At 40.3% G+C, this 18,258-nt stretch overlaps 2 protein-coding genes across 4 annotated transcripts; both read left to right on the top strand.

The window, feature by feature from the left end:
• The first annotated feature begins 1,713 nt into the window (after positions 1-1,713).
• On the top strand, positions 1,714-11,718 carry LOC125705276 (PACRG-like protein). 3 transcript variants are annotated; one of them, XM_048971740.1, is made up of 8 exons: positions 1,714-1,756; positions 2,251-2,380; positions 2,713-2,780; positions 4,921-5,011; positions 5,579-5,713; positions 8,427-8,534; positions 9,794-9,874; positions 10,108-11,718. In XM_048971740.1, exons 2-8 carry the CDS (start codon positions 2,273-2,275, stop codon positions 10,162-10,164), a joined length of 648 nt encoding a protein of 215 aa, XP_048827697.1. In that variant the 5' UTR covers positions 1,714-1,756; positions 2,251-2,272; the 3' UTR covers positions 10,165-11,718. The 3 variants fall into 3 exon arrangements, with proteins under 3 accessions (XP_048827697.1, XP_048827696.1, XP_048827698.1); XM_048971739.1 differs by having other exon boundaries at positions 1,716-1,756; positions 2,212-2,380; XM_048971741.1 differs by lacking the exon at positions 1,714-1,756 and having other exon boundaries at positions 2,300-2,380; positions 2,713-4,584.
• Positions 11,719-12,631: 913 nt separating this feature from the next.
• LOC125705275 (uncharacterized) lies at positions 12,632-17,005 on the top strand. Its single transcript, XM_048971738.1, has 3 exons — positions 12,632-12,701; positions 14,946-15,095; positions 15,587-17,005. The coding sequence occupies exons 1-3, from the start codon at positions 12,660-12,662 to the stop codon at positions 16,376-16,378; spliced, it is 984 nt and encodes a 327-aa protein (XP_048827695.1). The 5' UTR covers positions 12,632-12,659; the 3' UTR covers positions 16,379-17,005.
• Positions 17,006-18,258: the final 1,253 nt, after the last annotated feature.

The raw sequence follows: 18,258 nt of genomic DNA, 5'->3' as shown, positions 1-18,258 counted from the left end.
TGAATGATGTGTGAATGTGCCCTGCGATGGGCTGGCCCACTATCCTGGGTTATTCCCTGCCTCGTGCCCATTGCTTCTAGGATAGGCTCTGGACCCCCCCCGTGACCCAGTAGAATAAGCGGTTTGGAAAATGGATTCTAAGTTCAAATTTGCCTTAAAAATAAAACAGCTGTTCTTTAATTTCGTCGACCTTCATTGTGTGTGTGTGGTTTTTAAGTACCTGTTTAGGCATTTTGGCATTGGTACTGTGTGAACAGTTTTACAAAAAAACTCAAATGATACCCAACCCTATAGGGTGTTGATTCAGAAAGATGAATACTTAGCACACATCCTATTGTACCCAATTCCATCCATTCATCACTGTAACCACTTAATCCCAACAGGGGTCATGGGGGGGGGGGTGGACCAGAGCCTATCCCAGGAACAATGAGCACAGGCAGGAACCAGTCCTGGGCAGTTGCCAAAACACCGCAGCATATACACACTCCCAGGGCCAACTTAGAGTCGCTTTTGGACTGTGGACCCCGGAGGAAGCCCACACGAACTCCACACAGGAAGGTCCTACATCCAACCGAACCCAGAACCTTCTCGCTGTGAGGCAGCAGCACTAATCACTGCACCACCATGGCACCCACACATGGTCCCAAATGTGCTTTATTGGGTTGAGATCTGGGAACTGTGCAGGTCCCATATGAAAAAAACAGCAGGGTTCATATAAGGATATCAAGCATTTTTCTTATTTCAATTATATATGACAAGTGACTTTTTTGTATGATTTGACTTTCTTGTATGATTATGGTTACATTCATAGGAAAAAACACACTTCACATGTGAGGCACTCAAGGAAAAATACTACAGGAAAAATATGAACTTTTACATTACCTTTACATTTTACCATATCTGATAACGCGTGGCTTTAGTAGGAAATACATTTTTATTGTTTGTTGTTTCTAAATAAACATATATTTGTATATTATTCTTATGAAAGATGCTTATCTCTCCACATTCAGTTGGTTTAATTAGACATGAGAAAATTCAGTGAGATTAAGTCAATTATGTTACGTTCTCATGAATACATTAGCAGAAAAAAATGTTTCCTTTTCAAAATACTGTCTACTTGTGTGGAACCACTGTTCATGATTCATACGAGTTCATTCATTGACTAAACATTCATTTTGATTGTATTTTACATGAATAAAGGAAATATATGTCTAATGTCATGTTAAGTTAATATGCATTGTATATTTATTTTGAGTGTCATATAAAGAGCTTATATGATTCGGGTAAAACACACAAGAATCATGTGTTATCACACAAATAACACACAAGTTATTTTTAAAAACTTTTCCATATGGGGTCACTGGAGCAATCTGAATTTACTGTCATGTTTGTAGAAACACCCTGAAGTGATGCATGTTTTTGCATGTTTTCATGTTCTTCCCATGTTGTGCAGTTTTCCTCTGGGTACTCCAGTTTCCACTGTCCAAAGTTAAGCTAACTGGTCCATAACGAATGATTGTGTATGTGAGTATGTGCCTTGTGATGGACTGGCATCCTGTCCAGGTTGTAGGCCTTGCACGCTATGCTTTCACAGAACCATCATCTAAAAAATGACCCTGACCGAGACAAGCAGTTAGAGGACGGATGGACTGTGATATCATTGAAAAACGCGAGACGCGGTCAAAGAGAAAAGTGCCCTCTTGCGACGCCGTAGCACAGTATCCTAGCAACTAGTTGTTTACGTCTTGGAGAAAAGGTAACTTGCTTAACTTGCTTATAAAAACAAAATATTACACTAAAACAAAAATTACATAGCGGTGTATTTCGTAGTGACATTAAAGTAATTGTCCGCTATCATTCGTGATGCTGATTTATACCGTTCGCAATGACGTTTGAAGCAGGATATCGTGAATTTTCACAAATAAAAGAAATATATATAGAATATGAACCTGTGATATATAGAATAAAAGAATATAATAGAACTATTAGCTGATGATTATTTGTACGGTAACGACAAATACAAGTAGGGGATGTCGATGATAACTGTACAGATATCTGGAAGTAAATTTAAATGATTTTATTACTTCTATACGATAATCTTTAATAATTATAATTATTCTTACTATTATACAGTTAACTTGATCTTCAGGTAAATGAGTAAATGTGCTAATGAAGGCCTTTGAAAGCATAATTAAAATATAATGAATAAAGTCATGCAGATGCTTCATGGGGTTTGCCTGCTTTCCGAAGCCGATATCCACACCCCGAGGTCATGTCGGCGTCGCCCGGCGTGCGCTCTGCCCCGGCCACAGAAAGCTGCGCTGCTCGGCAGCCGCAAAGCAGGATCAGCGACCGGCTCACCCCGAGCACAGCAGATCCCGTGAGTCGTCCACTCCTCACATCATTATTATTATTAGTAGTATGTATTTGTATCTGTGCACTTTGTGTTCCTTTTGCCTCTGCATACAACGAAATATCTATCTATCTATCTATCTATCTATCTATCTATCTATCTATCTATCTATCTATCTATCTATCTATCTATCTATCTATCATCAAATCATAATCATCATTATTATGATGCTGTTAATGTAAACAACAACTTGACATAACGTCTCGAGAAAGAACTATATTGGTGATTTAATTGTAAAAGTTCATTTCTAAACGTGAGCACCAGACACCGACACTATGCACTTTTCCATTTTCTTACAGTTCAGCAGCCCCCGAAAGGCGCAGTCGCCGTTTGCTGCAGTCTACGCCAAAGGAGGTATACCTTGCAGGTAGAGTGAGTGTAAAGTGTCGACTTCCGTATTTGTAGTGCGCTGATAATAAAGGCTTCAAGAGGGGACAGTAAAGGTGTTTTATAGAACCGTTTATCAGTTTTTTATTACAGTTCTTCTCGATTATTTCCTAACACTCTCAAGGTTATAAGAGCATTTCTCAAAACAGTTCATGCAAATAGTACAACACTAAGGTTTCGTTGAAAACGCCTGGCACTGTAGAAACTGGAAGAAAAAGTCGGACAATTTCTCATAAGCGAGGACGCACTTCAGTCTCATTCATTAACCAACAACTGACGTAACTTTTTAAGATGTCCCCCTACCCCACCGAAACACCCGGCACTTAAAGAGACCGCACTCACCCAGCACACATTATCTGCTGCGTCCCTGTATGACGCCTGAAGTACGATAAAATGACCCACCCCGAACTCTAACTATGGTGAATAATGCTCGTAATATACTTAACCTTAAACTGTCATGGAGAGTGTTATTAATGTCCGCTACAACCCAAAACGATTAACTAATGTTTCAAAGGCAAATAATTCCACCGATGAATTTAATCAGTGCCACCACAATGAAAAGTACAATCTGCATCGTTCTAACCCTGAGACTCAAAAAGCTTGGACATATGGTCGGTATGTCAGTGTAAGAAAGCTACCGAGCTCCACAATGCTGAATGATAGTCGGTTCCCACTTTCTCATTGTTAATGACTGGTCATTTTACTTATTCATATGAACGACACCAGTTTCAACATTGCGGTATGTCAAATTCACTGGCAAGAGAAAGCAATCACATGCTCATGTTACTACTGCAGATATTAAGACACAGTACAACAGCAAACCAAAAAATTGCACAGCACTGTATAACACAAAAACAGCAAAATACAAGAACAACAAAATCATCTACTGTAGGAACCAAAATACAAGGCGTATCGCTGCAATTGATAGAATATATTTTAAAATCGTTTTGAAAGTTTGGTTAACTATTTTGCATGTGGTGGCTAACATAATGGTCACATTCATGTTGTTTTGGTTGTAAAATAATCACATTTGGAAACGACATAATCTATTTTAACTAACTAGACTAAAGCAAATGAAAATTGTGCCAAGTGATGACAATTGAACAAAACTATTTGCATGTATTACTAAAAAATTGTAAATTTGTGTGAAGCAATGAGAAATGACGTTCTGTTGTGCAGAAGTGACATTATGGTGTGGGGATTACACTTGCAAATGTTAACTGTCATTTGAGAAATGCTCCAAAGCAATCGAGAAAAAGTGTAAAAAAACATGATCTACAATCCCTATTTGCTGCAATTGCAAAACTGTGTGTGTGTGTGTGTGTGTGTGTGTGTGTGTGTGTGTGTGTGTGTGTGTGTGTGTGTGTGTGTGTGTGTGTGTGTGTGATTATATATATATAATCCTTCACTGGACTTGTCATGACCTGCTCGTCGGCTCCTCCTGTGTGCCACGCCCCCCTGATTACCCACGTGTTCTTCCCCGATTGTATACAGCTGTGTCTAGTTACTTTGATCAGTCCTGTGTATTTCAGTCTGTGTCTTACCTGAGTCCTTTGTCTGTCATTGATGTTAGTTGACGTGTGATGTTTCCTGATCCCCAGTTTCCGATTAAACCCCTTCTTTTGCCTCGTATTCTGCCTGCCTGCTTGCGGCTTGCTCGCTTGCCCGAGCGATCGCCCGCTTATTTTACAGCGGTCGTGACAGGACTGAAGACGGTACATGAAAGGAAACAGCACGTTAGCGATAGTTCAGATCAAGCAACGTTATGCAAGACGTGTAACAATGTGATTATTGTTCCTAATTAATTTTACTTGCTTTAACAGTCTGATGTATCAAAAATTGAATAATCTGATGGTATTTTTTTTCTCCTTCCCATCCTGATATTATTATCAAGAGAAACTACTGAAATTGCACTTTTTTCGTATGTATTGTCTCAATTCTGTTATTGCTGCCAAATTGGACAGAATGGGATGGTATCGCTAAATGCTATTCTGTTCCATTATTAGGTGTAATAGGCCCTTATGAATTGTCGCAAGGCAGCTTCAAACTGCCTGCACTGCTGGTCATTTAGAAAGGAGTGCTGATGGTTTGACTTCTTTGTACTGTTGTAAATGTTTAAGATTGGTCCATGGATCCGTTAAACACAAGTTACACTGGGAAACTCCTCCAGAATCCATTGCCTTTGACCCACTGCTTGTGATCCTTGCTGAGGTAAGATGTTGTAAATTGCGCCTTCAGCTTGACCTGTGAGCAGAGTCATAGCTAAGGGAAATATCTGCTGTTATAGGATGTGCCCGATTTCAGTAAAAACAGCCATAAACTGTCCCAAGATGGGGACAAAAGTATTGTTTAACACTATTAGACTGAGCAACACACGTAGTTCCACCTATTACCTTTTATGTTTCCTCTTCAATGAAATTGTGGGGTTACTTCTCATTAAATAGCTCTGTGATTTTTAGATTCTTACAGCTTGTCCTTTTGGTATAATGCAAGGGTTTGTTTGGTTTTATTGCTTTGCTTGATAAATTGTTTGCTTTTGCATTTTAAATAATTTCACTTGCACCTAAATGAAGATTTAGGAAATTATTTCCATGTTAATCATGGTTATATATATATATATATATATATATATATATATATATATATATATATATATATATATATATATATAATCACTTCATAGTTGTTGTTGATGAACACACAGGGTACAGCCATACCATGTACAGTATGGGGTAGTTTCCCCCATAGTTACCTTAGGCATTCTTTGTGCTTTTCCAGGGTTTGAGAGAAACCAAATACCCTTACACATTTGTGTCCAGAGAGGGTTTCAGAGAGTTACTCCTGGTAGAGGGCGCCAGTGAGAAAATCAGGCCACTCCTTCCGAAGGTGGTTCCTGCCCTTAGAGCAGCTCTGGTAATGTATATGCCTACTGTGTGTAAATATTCTAAAAACCACAAAAGGTCAGTTTGTGAAATTTCTTTCTGACGATATATTCCATGGTCAAATTTATGTGGTATCACTGTAACATAGAAGTGTTTAGGAACAACAGAAATTCAGCCACGAATTACCAGACTACGTAAAGTTACAGAGCAGGGTCGCTGAGGCTTGTAGTAGGTAAAAAGTTGCCAGGCTCTGTTCACTCAGTAATTGCAGAGTTCTAAACTTCCTCTGGCATTTACCCCAGCATTAAAACTGTGTACCGGGAGCTTCCTGTAATGGTCTTCCATAGCCAAGTAGCTGCATGCAAGCCTGACATCACCAAGTGCAATGCCAAGAGTCAAGGTTTGGCTGATGCCAGGAGAACATTACCAGCCAGAATGCATTGTGCAAACTGTAAAGTTTGATTGTGGAGGGGTAATGGTATGGGGTTGTTTTTCCAGGCGCTGGGCTTGGCCCCTTAGTTCCATGGTGAAGGGAACTTAATTCTTCAGCATACCAAGACATTTTGGACAATTCTATGCTTACAACTTTGAAGGAACAGTTTGAGGAAGGTCCTTTTCTATTCCCACATGTCTATGCTCCATTGCACAAAGCAATGTCCATAAAGACATGGTTGGGTAAGTTGGCAGAGGTTGAGGTCGCTGACTTGTAATTCAACTTGAACTCTAGTCACAAATTTGACTTGTGACTTGGCGAAACTGATAGAAAGACTTGGACTTGAGCTCAACGACTCAAGACTGGAACCTGACTTGGATCCTATGACTTGAGATTGTAATCCCCCTTTGGTTGCCATAAAGTCAATTTGACCATTTCTGTGTTTACTAATTCTCTGCTGTCTGCATTTCCAATTGGCTGGATGCAAGGTCTTCTGAGATTGTTGGGAAGATGCATGACTTCCTGCATATACATGAACATAAAAACAGTGAGGACAGTTGCGACAGAATGGACACACTCTGACTATGAAGGACTTAAACCCACTACAGTGCATTGTAGTTTTTGCTGCACTAAGTTTTAATCACTAAAGGTAAAAAAAAAACCCCGACATAGGTAGGGATTCAAGTTGCATGACTCACAACTTGACTTGGACTCGAGTCAGGAAATTTGATGACTTGTCAACAAAAATGATGGAATGACTTGGACTTGAGGGTAAATGACTCAAGACTTGACTTGGACTACAATGTTTGGACTCGAGACTTGACTCAGATTTGCCAAGGAATTACTTGTTCCCATCCCTGTGAGTTTGGTATGGAAGAACTTCACTGGCCTGCCTTGAGCCCTGACCCCAACTCCACTGAACACCTTTGAGAAGAACTAAAACAGAGATTTTAAGCCAGACCTTCACACCCAACAGCATTGTCTCAGTTCACAAATGCTCTGCTCTATGAATAGGTAAAATTCCCACAAATGCACTCCAAAATCTTGTGGAATGCCTCCTCAGAAGAGTTACAGCTGCACAGAGTGAACCAACTCCATATTGATGCCTATGGATTTAGAATGTGATGTCATAAAAGTTCCTGTAGGTGTAATGGCTTTTTGTCCATGTAGCGTATGTAAGTTGATAATCGGGTCTTTTGGAAAACATGCCCCTGAATAGGACTCAACTTCTTAGCCTACTAGTAATAAATAATCTTATATCAGTGGCTGTTGGTATACATTTCTTCCCTCACTGGGTGTCTTTATGGAGACTGCATGCATGCCCATTGAGAGAGAAAATATATACTGCAGGTTGTGCAGGAACGTTGGGGTTAGAAGTGAACTGGTATGTCTTAATTTTGGGGGGTGTAGTTAAGACTGTTCTATAACAACCTATGATTTTTGAATCAGCCTGTTTTACCACCTTTTAAGTATGTGGGATTTAATATTCAAAAGAAGGAACAACAGTGTATGGGAGTCATGGTACATCAGTGCCATGTACCAAACTCTCCTTACTCAAGCTGTACCGAGGTAAAGGGGGGATCTCCTTTGATTATTTGTCTGTACTATTCTACCATAAGTGTGCTCCTGACAACACTGATCGCTATTAGACTTTTTGTTAGTGTCATGCATCACCTTGGCCTCTACTGCACTCTACCGTGTGCTGACCCTTTACTGAAATTGTCATTTTAACCTTCAATCACTCAGGTGTATTCTGTTGTATAAATGGATAGCAGAATGAAATTTCTCTACCCAGTTGTGATAGATATATTCCAAGAAACCTTTTTTATGTATGGCAGTTAAAAGAAATGTGTGAATATAGTTTGTTAGCATATAGTGATGCTAATTATTTGATCTTTATAATTTGCTGAGCACAGACCCAATGGTGTTCTGTAAAATGTTAGAGTGGCATGGGATATTGACAATGCATAGGATCATTCTGATATTTTAAACAGTTATATTCTGTTCAGTTCAGTTGTGTACATTCTACGCTTTACGTCAGGGAAGGCAAACCTGATCCATGGAGAGCCGCTCTGGGTGTATGTTTTTGGGGTGACCGATCAATCAACCAATAATAAAGCAGTGGTTCTCAACTCCAGTCCTGCCAACCCACTGTTATTGGTTGGTCATCCCAAAAACCTGCACCCACAGCAGCTCTCCCCACCCCTGCCATATATATTATAATTTTTGCAAAAGGAGATTCAATTACATCTTCTGATGAGAGCAATGTGGAAGGCCTTCGTAACTGCAGTAGTATTGTGTCTTCTCTCAGGCCCATGCAGACACCGAAGTCTTTGAGAGAGGGCTAGATGGTCTCGTACAGCTCAGTGGCACAGCCCGACGTGAGCTCAATGGCCACCTCAAGCATGTGCTTACCTGTGTAAGTAGTCACACAATCCAATTCATCAGTGGGTAGAGATCACAGCACAGGTATTTTAGCGAAATGTTAGGAATTAGCATGTTATGCCAAACAAATCACACTAATTTTGGTCTCTGTGTATGCTGGAAAAGGTGCTGTTTGCTATATTTTGTACCATATGGGATTAAAAGAAAGGTAGACGCTTTTAATTCAGGCTTTGAGAATAGTGCTTTAATTGAATTATGAATTTGTCATGATCCGTGTCTGTCATTCCTGCTGTGTTCCCATTTCTCTCTGTTTCTCTCTTGCTCCAAATCACTCGTACCTGTCCCTCATCTGATCCTCATTACCCTGGTATATTAGTACCTGCCTTTGTGTTGTTTCCTAGTTTGGTCATTGTTACTGCTGTAGCAGTTAGTGTTGGTCGTGCATGTCTGTTCCCACTCACGGTAATTTGTGTTCCTCATTATGGTCTCACCCGAGCTGCTCCCCATGTTAGGTTAGCCCATGACCCTCCTAGTTGCTCCTCTCTGCCTCCTGCTCTGACCCCTCGTGGTTTGTGTATGGCTTACTTCAGTAATAAAACCCCTTCAATTCACTACCAGGCTACATATGGATTGTCACTCCTCCCTTGCTTACCATCCTAATAGAATTCTATTGAGTGAGGGTGCATTTTAACAATATTGATATAGTATTTCAGGATATAAGAAATTTACAAACGAGAGGAGGCCATTCGGCCCATCAAGCTCGTTTGGGGAGAACTTAACTAATAGCTCAGAGTTGTTAAAATCTTATCTAGCTCTGATTCAAAGGAACTCAAGGTTTTAGCTTGCACTCCGCTAGCAGGAAGACTATTCCATACTTTATCTATACACTGTGTAAAGAAGTGCTTCCTCAAATTCATTTTAAAATGTTCTCCCGCTAATTTACACTTATAGCCACAAGTTCTAGTAATTAAACTAATATTGAAATGACCATTTTGCTGAATAGCATCCAGACCCGTTAGAATTTTATATACCTGGATCATGTCCCCCCTTAGTCTCGTTTGCTCGAGGCTAAACAGCTTCAGCTCAGCTAACCTCTCCTCATAAGACATTCCTCTAAGACCAGGAGTCATTTTCGTAGCCCTACATTGTACCTTTTCCAAGGTAGCAATGTCCTTCTTAAGGTATGATGACCAAACCAGCATACAATGTTACAAAGGATGTTACTCTATAAAATTTATGACCTGATATTCAGTCAGCTTTGGCAGATTTTGTGTGTAATGAATAACTTTTCAGATCTCAAAGAAATACATGCAGAAGAAATACAGAGAGAAGGTGACCTTGGCCCTGCAGACACTGGAGAGAAATGGAGGCAAGGTGTGTCACATATTCCTCTGGAAGCCTTTCTGCGTGTTTAACAATTCAGACTCTATACACTCTATATATGTGATTGGACAGATGTAAATGAATATAGAAACTTTGCTTTATAAGGAATGCAAAAAGTCTATTGTCTGGAGTATTTTCTCCATGTATGAAATGGACAGTAAATATGTAGTTCTCTCCTCTGCTTGTATATAAGTTTTTCTTACCTGGTGTTGTCCTGATTTTAGGAGAGCCTGCCAATTATAAAGTCCAAGGTACCAACATACAGCTCAATTTATTCCTGAAGATACCAGAATACCTGAGCACCTTTGTGAATCTTTCTGAATACCGGGAAGTCCCAGCTACTATACTTATTGTCCTAATCAGTGTCTCTCAGTTCACTGTTTTTGCTCCCTCCCAGCCCCTGCCAGATAGTCCACAGTTTGGCTCCCAGGAGCTAGGAGGGAGCAAAAACAGACTGTTTGAAGGTCTCCAAAGACCAAGTTGAGAAATACTGCTCTAAATGGCCTATTTGACATTTTTGCAGTGATTTTAATTTTCCATTCAGTTATATTTTTCCACCATGTTTCACAAATGTAAAGATGCTGTATACACAATATGCGGACTGATGATATTCATACCTGTCAGGTGTGCATATGTTAAACTCAAGGCCAGCGGGACACATCTGGCACACAGCACAATTTTTCATGGCCTGCAAAATGAGTCTAAGTCTGTTGGGTTCAAAGTTTGGTGCAGTTTTGTACATCATGGAAAATCAAATAGTTTTGTTTAGATTATTTCTTAATAGAAATGTAAATTCAAACAATTAGGAACAGCAAAGACAATGTGTCTGAAGTCAATGTATCTGAATAACAAAACACTTATTTGCACGTTGTAAAAAATATCCATCCATCCATTCATTTTCCAAACTGCTTATCCTACTGGGTCGTGGGGGGTCCGGAGCCTATCCCGGAAGCAATGGGCATGAGGCAGGGAACAACCCAGGATGGGGGGACATGGGGAGAACATGCAAACTCCACGCACATGTAACCCAGGCGGAGACTCAAACCCGGGTCCTAGAGGCATGAGGCAATAGTACTAATCACTGCACCACCATGCCGCCCCTAGTCTTTTCTGCTGGCTAAATTTTATATTCTTAAACAGAAACTTTCATCAGCTATTCCTACTGTACATCAGTTTTGTGCAGAATTTTATTGCTTTATTGAAACATATAAACTAATGCATTGACAAAAAAATCTTCAACTTTCCTAACACATCATGACAAAATTTATTTATTTATAAATCCCAATAGATCACTTTACCTTCTATGAAAGATGCTATGCAAACCAAAGTATGGTTTTACTTTTATTAGGCCTATTTTTTTATTTATTTGTTTTTTTCTTATTCATGAGAAGATATTCATATTTACGTAGTATTTCTCCCTTATCTGCTGTTGCAAAACCAATGGTCACATTTATTGTGGTTTATTTATTGTACAAAAAAAAAATTGGCAAGAAAATTAAACGGCCAAAATAATCTGGGGTCCCGGGAAGGAAACACTAAAAGTAAGAAAAGGAAAAAATAGTGAGTCAGTGGTATTTTGCTATAGCAGCTAGTTAGCTGTATTATTTTTAATATTTCACTACTCTTCTTATGAAAGATGCTAGTACCCTGTGGTAATGCAATGTTTTTAAACATATACACTGGCAAAATTTGTCTTCTGCTGCTCTCAGTTGTGAAGTTCATCATTTCAGTATGTAGTGTAAAAATATATGTCAATATATATAGAAACTTGTCTTAAAGATATACATTTCAATCAATCACATATTTAATGGTCGTATGTATTCTGTTTATATTTTGTTGGTGTTTGGAAAAATAAACAGACAAATCTTGTGTTCTATAACTTATATAGGTGTCGGTCTACGTCTTATCAACTACTCTCTCTCTCCAGTGTTGGTGTAATTTATTGGGGAACCAAGATGTTCCCAAACAGCCAATTTCATATGACTCAGTGACTAACTCACCACCGCAATTAGCATAATATTTTCCATACTTGTGAATTCAGGTTTCACCCATGTCAAGAAATGTATTCATTTCATTGTCCGTTGCGAACCAAAAGTGATGTAACCGAATGGTACACAACAGATACATGTGCCATTATAGCCCTACCCATGAAGCAGGGATCATCCTGTGTCTAATATCTAATGTAAACATGTCTAACCTTTTATTTACATGACCCGGAATGATTACAGATGCCTGGCGGCGTCTGCCTGCACTGCCAGACTAAGTCCACACCTCAAGTTCTCAAGTACCTCTTACACATACACATCACATCTATAAGATGTTTTAGCAGAACACGGTAATAATGTCAATTTACAAATAATGTGTGTCCTGGGTGCCCATAAATTGCGTTTTATAATGATTCCCCTATAAAGACTAATAAAATAATGCTAAACAATAAAACTGATTATATCTCTTATGGGAAGAAACTTCTTACACTCTTAAGACCATCCAGGAGAAATCAGTGATTCCACATTATTTTATTCTTCTCATGGAGGGAGATGCTAGAGGGTCTGTGACTGCTATAGTATGATGGTTAGATTACAGTGGTACAGTATTTATGAACAGGAGTTGTATACCACTTTACAGAAAGGTGGGGAACATTAAGGATAATATGGGCTCTTTTAAAACACACTGCAGCGCACCTGCTGTCTTTAGGTTCCTGTTTCCAGGCACATATAAAAGAAGGTTTCCTGTAAATCCACCCACTGCCTCTTTGCCTTTCACTTGTCAGAGAAGAATGGAGAGCTTCATACTTCTCTTTTTCTGTGTTCTTTTAAAGGTATGTGTCTTTCCATCTGACAATATGCTAGTCTATTGGTTTAGCATGAAGTTGTAATTATGTGATATATAATGTGTTATGTGTATATAATTTATGTTGTGCAGTTAGACACCAGTCTCTTGTAGAAAGATTCCTGGTAATTCTTTATGTTTATCTGTGGTGGTAATGCAGGGGACAGCCAAATGGCAAGCCAGCCCACTGCAGGACACACACATAAGTTCTACAGGCAATTCATAGATACCAATTAAAAACTATACCCAGTGGATTAGATACTTCATTGATCCCTCTGGGGAAATTTATAGTGTAAGCTGGCTGTGAAGCTCAGCCACCTGTTAGGGAGCTGGGGGTTAAGGATTTCACTAATCGATGTGCCGAGGCTGGGTTCAAACTGGCGACCTTCTGATTACAAGCACACAGGCTTAGCCCACTGAGCCACACGTTGCCAACATTTGTCTGTGGATGCAAACAGCTTGTTCCCCCAAGCAGTGAATCATGTGGCTGCAAATAAATGCAGACAGCACACAGCCAGGGTCAAGGCTGTTACTGTTAGGGTAAGATGTGTGATCGAAGATTTGGAAAGTGGTGTGATTGTCGGTGTCAGATGTGGTGGTTCCAGCACCAGGGATCAGCCTCCTGGGATTTCCTGCACACTGCAGTGCCTGGAGTTTAAAGCAAATGGTCAGTGGAAATTCTGTGGCAGAGGGACGGCAGAGGAGAGCGACCAAATACGTTTAGCTAACAGGAAAGCATGCTAATAAGTGTACCTATTAAAGTGGTCACTGATTGTATTTACACCTCATAGACATGTATGCTATTAATGTGTTTGTGCAGATTTGTCAGCATAGACTGAATTTTCATCACTTAGTATGGAGCTTTAGGGGAACTTGGACCGCAGTGACCTGTAAAAACTTCCCAGTCCTAAAGGCCATTGTGCTTATAGCAGCTGCTCAGCTCACCTGAAGGCACAAATCGCTGGGCAAATCAGATGACAAACAGGGGGAACTAAGAGCTGCTCATTTATTCACATAATTTACTGCTATTTGCGTCACTGGTAGAACAATAGGTTATGAATGTTCCAGGAAAAACAAATGATATCAATGATATTTTTCACATTAAGCTGATATTTGATAAGCAGCCTCACAGACTCACAGATATGGCTTGACCCATATGTTCTGATTATACCATGTAATTCATCTTCTCAAGCAGATACTGCAGATACCTTAATTGTTGTGTGTGTTCTGCTGGAAGGCACACAGGTCTTCTATAGAATTAGGTTATTTTTTTTGGTTTAATTTCTGGGAGGATTCACTGAAACATGTGACACAAGTATGTGAGGGTGAAATTTGTGCTTGGTTTGGGTTACAGGATTAACGTGACTGTTGACTGGGATAAAATCAAAGGAGTAGCGGTGGATGAGGGGCAGACCATCCCAGGCAGCACAGGGCACGATGCTGGGGAACAAATACCAGTCCGTTACAGGGCACACGCATGGCACTGTGGCCAATTTAGAGATGCCAGTTTAGCTAACAGGACGTCTTTGGATCACACGTGGCACCCTACATACATGCAGGATAACCGCATAACATCAGGAAATCAAGCAAACTCCACACACACAGAAGGGAGGCACATACCACCCAGTCTGGTTTATATAATGGGGACTTATGAAAAGGAGACTGAATCGACTCAAAACTTCGACTCACTCTGGCCTGGGACATCCACCCTGTAAAGGCTACATCTTCGCAAAGTGTGGTGGGCAGGGGCTTTGGAACCAGGGGAATGGAGGGGGACGCGTACCTGCCAATATTTAATTTGACTTCATTCACTCCTGTCCCCCCCTCCCCCAAGAAATAGATCTCTGCATAAAAATAATGAAATTGCAGTATCATACTCCTACACCATTGGTCATGAGTTGCACTGGATAAACTGCTAGGTTAAGGTCACCAAGGGGAACGTCCTTATGAACTGTTTCTGGGATAATCTGAACCGTGTTTCTTTTCTAAATGTTTTTACACACAAATAAAATCTGCTCTTAGACACACAGCTAGACAACAGTCTTTGTTCCCTGAGCTGTTTCCAGCACAAAAGGGTCCTGAACTGAATAGCATATCAGTGGTACAACTGTTGATTTGACTGTTTTCCTCTGAAACCCAAATAATGTCTTGCGATCAGTTTTGTCCCGTTGGTGGTAACTGCGGTAATTCTACTGCCTGCTCTGCTGATGTACTGTCTTGTGTTCTGTTTTAGGATACAGCTCGTGGCCAAACATACAACTCCTCCTCTCTCGAGGGAGTTACTCTTCTTGAGGTTTCTGTCCTTGCTTTAGTCGTGGTCAATGCTACACTCTGCATTGCAACTATAATAGGAATTTGCATACTGTTCAACAAAGTTAGTCAGGTAAGTCACTTAAATTATCTTAGCAGATGGAAAAATTACATCCAGAGGTTACCTCCCTTTTTGGTTATTCAATTCATCATACATTCCAATTTAAAATTCCATTTATTCATCTTCCAACCTCACGGGGGATGGTAGAGCTGAAGCTTGGTGGAGTGCCAGTCCAACTTAAGGTTGACTTTTCCAAATGTGCAATTTGCATTATTTAATACAGTAATAAAGTATGCAAACATTTATTTTTTACAGTATACTTCTTTAAATCAGTTGCAGTTGTGTGTTGTTTTGTGGGTTAGGATCTTGTACTTGAGATGAGAAGGTTGCTGGTTGAAATTCCAAGGCTGGCAAATTGATTTCACTATTAGGTCCTTGAGCAAGGTTCTTAACCCCAATGGCTTCAGGGTCTGGCTAACCCTGCTCTCTGATTCCCACGATGCTTTGGACAAAGGATGTGTTAAATAAATCCAGAAAAATAAAATGCAAATGTTTTTCTGCAGATCAGGATGAAGTTTGCAAAGAATGAAACTGTCACTGACCATCACATCACGCAAAATGCGTCTAAGCCTTTTCAGGAGAACAATGAGATGAACAAAGAGAGCCCAGATCACACCAATCAGACACCAACACGGCCTTCGTCCATCAAACTCCCAAACACAGAGAAGCAGGAATCAAGCCAGCTGTCAGAGCACTATTCCGGCATGCAGGGCTCGAATCCTAGCCTGTTTCGACAACTATCCCCTCCTGACTATGCATACACCATGTCCAGAAGGGCTAAAGAAGGCAACGTATCCCAGGGCCTGCCCAAGGAGGACATGTCCACCATCGACTTGACCACAGATGATGACCCAAACTCCCCGTACATGCACATGAGGTCCTGTGGGATCGACAGTCTTATCCGAGGCATGGCTGACGAGGACATCTACGATATTCCACGATACTCCTCTGCCAGCTGCATCTGCTTTACCCGAGTAGACCAAGCATCTCTGAAAAGAGCCAAGCAGTCTAGGTACCGCTCTGACCCCAACAACTACCCTTTGTCTTCTGTTCTCAGCAGCATGCAAATGAGTAATGGTGACTCGCTTGGTGCTTGCTCTCCAGACAGCTCCAGAGACTCTGGGCAGGGGACTATCAGTAGCTCGCAGAGTCTCAAGTTTGAGATGAGTGACCCAGGGTCAACAGGTAGAACAGAGAAGCTCTCCAACTCTATGGTTACCAAACCAGCATGTCCTCAGAAGCGAAATGCAAACTCATCTATTCGGAACCAGAAACAGCCACCAATTGCAATCTAGTTTGAAAACCAAAAATCCTATTAACAGATTAACCACACAACTATCCTTTATAAATATTACAATTTTCACAACATCTGATATCTTATACTCTGATATCGGTTAGCACTGTTGCCTTCTACCTTTGGGGTTACGGTTCAAGTCTCTTTCAGGGTTCCATGTGTGTCTCTGGATTCCCAATGACCCTGAATAGAGCAAGCAGTTACAGAAAATGGATGGGTGACCCACAGGATATTATTTATACTTTTATTATTTCAGACAAAAGGTTTTAAAATAGTTTGCCAGTTTATTTTTACATCGATCATGTAAAATTTGTAAATGTCCTGGAATCTTTGTAAATTAAAATTTATTGTGGGGGGCTGTATCTTTGATTGTGTTATGCTACTGAATAATCTGTATGTAAAGGTTTTAAGTGAGAACAGAAACTACCAGGAACGCATGATTTGTAATGATTAGTATTGATGAAATTGGATAACTGTTAGTGTGTTATTTATCTTTCTTGCATGAACTAATTCTGTTTGTTAGTTAACGGTCATCTCTGGCTTTAGGAAGTCGCTTCTGCCCTTTACCTGGCTGGTTCCAGCAGAAACATGAAAAAACAGGATTTGAAAATGCATTTGTGAATCAAAATATAGAGTGGTCTCTTAATTTCTCTCTTTCTCTCTCTCTCTCTCTCTCTCTCTCTCACACACACACACACATACACATGTACATTGTATATATGTGAGTGTGTGTGTGTGTGTGTGGATAGTCTAGCTGTCTAGTTATGGTCCAGCCTTTTAGCTGAACGTTATTTTGAATCACATGTTGTCCCATACCAGCTAAATCACAGTACATCGCAATGCCTATGGACACCAATGTTTCTTTTGTGCAAATCGAAAGTGTTAGTGTCATGTATTACTTGTGCACTTGCAACAGTTATTTCATTCCGTTTTTGCTAACTTGAAATTTCTGCATGTATGTGGAATGCATTGCAGTGAAATAAGTAGGTGGAAAATCTTTAAGTATGAAAATGTGGCTGCAGTGTCCTATAATATACAGCAGGGGTCGATATTAGCCTGTGTTTAACCGCCAAGGGAGAGTTTTCATTGTGGCTGCAGTTTTCCATGAAATGCAGCAGGGGGCTCCAAAACATGCTAAATCAACGTGAAACATAAAGGAGATATGAATACTTCAGTAATTCTGCATAACTGGATATAGTAAAACATGGCGAAAATAGGAGATACCCAAAAAATTATGTGAGATTCCATCGGACACACTAATGGGCCAGAGGCTCTGGCTTCTTTTAGAAGAAGACCATGGGATCGCTGGTCAACTGATGCTGTCCTGTGACTTGGCATCCTGCTTAATGAGGGACTCTCCGGCCCCCCGCCCTCCATCACAAACCCCAGTGTGACTAACACCCAGCATGCCGCACTCAACCAGCCAAACCCGGCAGCGCTCTCTGCCTTCCCCTTTCACACAGAGATCTCCGCACGCCAGAGACCTCACTATTAAACCTTATGATGAGAATCCACAGCTTGCAGCTTGTTTGTCGACTAACAAAAGCCAGACGCAGGACGTCAGCCACTGCATTTTTAATATGATGACGAAATAATTGAACATCTTTGTGAAATTACCCTGATGCAAAGCTACCCTTATCCCGCTCCCAAATATTATGAGAACATTGTGCAAAATATTTTCTAATTACTCTTGCTTAAATGACATAATAACATAATTTTTTTTTTGTATTTGTGGAAGAAGGAAAGTGTATTCATGTAATGAGTATAACTTAACTTACAGCTTTGGGGGATGGGGGGGTTATACACTTTGTTTAAAATAGGACAGCCATTGGTGACATGGAATCAGAGTCTTTAATGTGTGTGACATAAATCACAGCTTAA

This window comes from Brienomyrus brachyistius, chromosome 12 (assembly GCF_023856365.1).
Source record: "Brienomyrus brachyistius isolate T26 chromosome 12, BBRACH_0.4, whole genome shotgun sequence".
Taxonomy (NCBI): Eukaryota; Metazoa; Chordata; class Actinopteri; order Osteoglossiformes; family Mormyridae; genus Brienomyrus; species Brienomyrus brachyistius.
Note: the sequence above shows the minus strand (reverse complement) of the source record. Positions and strands in the feature narration are given on the sequence as shown.